Raw genomic sequence first — 5,000 nt, 5'->3', positions numbered from 1 at the left:
ATGTGTTTTTTTTTTTTTAATGGTCAGTTTTTTATTATACTTTTTTTGTTGGGTTGGGAAGACAACCTAGGATTTGTAGACTGGAAGTTATTGAATAATGGATTTAGTAATATATTTTTGATCCTAGGTCCCACACCTCAGCCACTAGACAGAGACCTTGAAATTCACATAAAGATGTCAAAATGTTGACGTTTGATTTTTTCGAGGGCTAGTTCAACTTCCCAAGTTATTTTATTTTTTTATAGTTTTGTATTACCTAGCCATAACGACTCTCCATGTCGCCCGTCACTTATCAGTAAAGATGAAAAGGACTAAAACATGCAGCTGGATTGCTTAGCCACATTCCTGACTGCTGTCAAATTGGACGGATGGGTTTGACCTTTACATTAATAACTCCTTTGTTTTAGATTCGGTTAACCTCTCCTTTGTTTTTTGCTTTCTGATCTTTTAGGTGTAATAAACAAGAAAATCTATATATATACATACATATGCTTAACTATATATATGTATATATATATACATATATATACATACAGTATATATATATGTGTGTTTATATATACGTGTGTGCATTTGTGTGTGTATATATATATATGTGTGTGCATTTGTGTGTATATATATATATATATATATATATATATATATATATATATATATATATATATATATATATATATATATATATGGTACATACATATTTATATATAGATATATATACATAAACACACACACACACATATATGTATATATATATATATATATATATATATATATAAATATATATATATATATATATATATATATATATATATATATATATATATATATACACACATACAAATGCACACACGTATATATATAGCCTATACACATATATTTGCGTTCATCGATTCATTCTTCATATCTAACACCCCCCCCTAAAAGATATGACCTCTGATTACAACTGAGAGAGAGAGAGCGTGAGAGCGAGCTGTCCGGAGATTTCCTAAAGGGACATAAACACATCATTTTCGCGACGCACGATCCAGCACAATCAATTAATCGAGCACTGTATTAATGTTACGAATTCCATTAAAACTCTTCAAACGGTTCGCCCAAAAAGTTTTGCAGCTTCGCAGATCACAATTATGTGGAATTTATTCCCAATGATTATTCTCCAAAAACAGAATTACGAGGCTTAAATGGTACAATCTAATGAATTATCATAAACTCATATTTCTGTTCCAGCCCCCATTCACTCACGACTGGCAAGCGAGCAACAGATGATGATGTTTTGGATCCTCCTATTGTTCAGTTTTAAAGAGAAATGTCATGTTGAATAGCAATGGGGCGGGGGTGGGGAGGGCGGCGAGGAATTGAACGTTTTTCATAATACTGAAGGATTACGATTTACAGTACAACCGTTCGAATAGTTATTGATTGTTAAACTGCACCGATTTCCTCACCATAATGCTGAAAGGTTATGATTTATAACCATTCGAGTGGTTATTGATTGTTAAACTGCACCGAATAACTGACCATAATATTGAAAGTTTATGATTTACAACCCTTCCTGGGGTTAGTGATTGTTAAACCGTACGAATTTTCCTAACCATAACGTTGGAAGATTATTATTTATAACCCCTCGAATGGTTATTGATTGTTAGACTGTACGAATTCCTAACCATGATGTTGAAAGGTTATGATTCATAACCCTTCGAATGGTTATTGATTGTTAAACTGTGCAAATTCCTCAACATGATATTGAAAGGTTATGATTCACAACCGTTCGAATGGTTATTGATTGTTAAACTGTACGAATTCCTAACCATAATATTGAAATGTTATTATTTACAACCCTTCGAATGTTTGATTGTTAAACTGTACGAATTCTTAACCATAATATTGAAAGTTTATGATTTACAACCCTTCGATTGGTTATTGATTGTTAAGCTGTACGAATTCCTAACCATAATATTGAAAGGTTATGAATAACAACCCTTCGAATGGTTACTGATTGTTAAACTGTACGAATCCGTAACGATAATATCGAAAGGTTACGATTCATAACCTTTCAGTAATATAGTTAGGGATTTATGCAATTTAACAATCACTAACCATTTGAAGGGTTGTGAATTATAACCTTTCAGTATTATAGTGAGGGATTTTTACAGTTTAACAATCACCATTTGAGGGGTTGTGAATTATAACCTTTCAATATTATAGTGAGGGATTTGTACAGTTTAACAATCAATAACCATTGAAGGGTTGTGAATCATAACTTTGAATGTTATAGTGAGGGGAAATTATAAGCAAAAGATGGAAATTCATAACTAGTCTACGATATCGTGAAGTTTTAGATGTTTGTGAATGAATGATATGAGGAAATAATTGCCTGCCTGCTTTTGCAAGCATACTGCCGTTACAGTAACGACGACTCTACACATACGAGTATATACATAGAAGGTACATACGTATATACCTACATGCATTCGTGCGTACATTCATATGTGTGTTTGTAGATATATGTACAAATACATACCTCATATATATATATATACATATATATATATACAGTATATATATATGTATATTATTTATGTATATGTATATATGTGTATATAATAAATGTATGCATATATACATGTATATATTTAAATTTGTTCAACAGCTGCGAAAATACTTAGAAAACCCTCTAATTTCCACTATATCTCGCCACCGAGATTCTGATATTTACCATGAACTACATGCGTTAGCCAGTTATCTGACAGGACTAAACCGAAGTCGGAGCCAATACCGAAGCATTGAGAATTACGTGTCTATTTCAGTGCATTGAATATGCGATTAACGAAGGGCAATTGTCCGAAAGTAATGGACCAAAGCTTCGTCCCAAACGGAAACAGATCATAATCAGCTGATGGGTCGGGAGTTATTAGGCACATCAAAGTGGCGAGTGATTAAGGTTCCAGGGTCCTAACAGTAATTTGGACGGGAATTGCCACTCTGCTCTCTCTCTCTCTCTCTCTCTCTCTCTCTCTCTCTCTCTCTCTCTCTCTCTCTCTCTCTCTCTCTCTCTCATGACCTCGTGCGTGAATGCTATCAGTGGGAATTTTTGATTAATTCTGTGATGTGACCGAGAGCTTACAGTTTTATCCAGTTGGAAAATGATGAAATATTTTCCACGGACACTTCTTTGTTTTATACATGCATGCATATCAGTACATATGTATTTATACTGTATATATAAACTTAGAATGTTCATGAAATGTATCTATATACGTACATACAGTTTGAACGCTCCAGTCTTTAGTCCGGTGAAGGCCTAAGTTACTACACTTTTAAATGTAAAATTATAAATCCTAGCTCTCTCTCTCTCTCTCTCTCTCTCTCTCTCTCTCTCTCTCTCTCTCTCTCTCTCTCTCTCTCTCTCTCTCTCTCTCTCAATAAGCCAAATAATGCTGGCCTTAATTAGATCGTCTTTTCACGGAAGAGAAGAGAAAGAAGAAAGAAGGAAGGAAGAGATCTGAAAAGCATCATTTCTTTGAGATTATCGTCACCTCTCGCCTTCCCTCTCTTCTATGTATGCTGTGGAAGGTGCCAGCGCTCTGTCTGAAAGCATTTATAGATTTTCTAGAGCCCCTTTTGCTTCTAATTCCCGTGGGTGTCTGGAGGATCTACGTTTTGCCTGGAGTGGCTGATGAGATCCCTGAATTATTCAGTTTATTCTTGGTCTTTCATAGTGGGAATCTTCGGATAAATGGTGCTTGGTGGCGTCAGTTAATTTACTACTGAGCTGTGGTAAATCGCATATCAGAACCGGTCAGATTAATCTGGTATTCACAAGGCTGAGTCCCCTCGAAACTGGGTCTGCTTTCGTCATGTTTTGCCAGCTCATGTTCAGGTTTCGTTGCACAAGATCTAACTGTTCTGAAGTGTGACACCTTTCAGTGAAATTGAGAGGTAACAGATAGTTAACTATTTAGGTAATTACGGCGGCAATGGGAGAACCGATGGAATAGTTCCTTGGTATTATCTGACCATAATTTCCCACTGGAACTCTTTTTCTTTTACAGCTCGCATAGATGGCTTTAGTTACCTTGCTTGCGTCACCCATGCTATGACCCTGGGGGCTAGTGCCATCAGTGCACCTCACGCGGCGCACTGTAGGCATTACTTTGCAGTGTCCCTTCCTTAGGTCCCTAGCTGCAACCCCTTCCACTTCCTTTTTACTGTACGTCCGTTCATATTCTTTTTCTTCCATCTTACATTCCTCAATTGTCTCATAGAGCCATTGCGAGGTTTTCCTCCTGTTACACCTTTCAAGCCTTCTTGATGTCAGTTCCCTTCAGCGCCGAATGACCTCATCATAGGTCCCTGCGCTTGACCTTTGGCTTAAATTCTATGTTCGATATTCTATTCCTGTGCTATGATTCACTTCTTGCCACTGTATTAAGCTGTCATCCGTTACATAGACACCCAGATACTCATCACCTTACTGTTGCTTACATTCGCTTTACTGTACACACGAGCGTGCAGACACAAACACTCTCTCTCTCTCTCTCTCTCTCTCTCTCTCTCTCTCTCTCTCTCTCTCTCTCTCTCTCTCTCTCAAGCGTAAAGCGTTTCAATATTTAGTAAGAGGAAATGGCCCTGGAATGCCGATTAGCCTCCTTTTTCTCCCTTGTTTTTTCTCGAGGCTAAAGAAAAGATTATATCTGCAGTGAACAAATGACAACTGAAGGCTTCGTGACCTCGATATGATTATGGAATGCGGGTTTGATTCCCACTAACAGGACGTCACAATTGCTTCACATTTCTTCCACTTGGATCTGAGGCTTTTAAAGCGAGAAGCGTATCCGAAAGTGTTAAGAAATCGAGAAGCAAAGAACGGCATTGTGACTTTTACAATTGCATACGTATCTTGTGAAAAGTGACATGTAGATTCTATCTATCTATCTATCTATCTATCTATCCCTATCTATCTATCTGTCTATCTATCTATCTATCTATCTATCTATCTA

General features: G+C 36.4%; 1 protein-coding gene across 1 annotated transcript in view; it reads left to right on the top strand.

The window, feature by feature from the left end:
• LOC136851047 (uncharacterized) overlaps positions 1–5,000 on the top strand; it is a 12,840-nt gene that overhangs the window by 2,252 nt on the left and 5,588 nt on the right. Inside the window, exon 2 of the mRNA XM_067125016.1 lies at positions 4,053–4,142. Coding sequence (XP_066981117.1) covers positions 4,053–4,142 — 90 coding nt within the window. The remainder of the gene's footprint in view (positions 1–4,052; positions 4,143–5,000) is intronic.

The sequence above is a fragment of the Macrobrachium rosenbergii genome, chromosome 23 (genome assembly GCF_040412425.1).
Source record: "Macrobrachium rosenbergii isolate ZJJX-2024 chromosome 23, ASM4041242v1, whole genome shotgun sequence".
NCBI lineage: Eukaryota > Metazoa > Arthropoda > Malacostraca > Decapoda > Palaemonidae > Macrobrachium > Macrobrachium rosenbergii.
The sequence above is the reverse complement of the archived record's forward strand: the minus strand, read 5'-3'. Positions and strand labels throughout refer to the sequence as shown.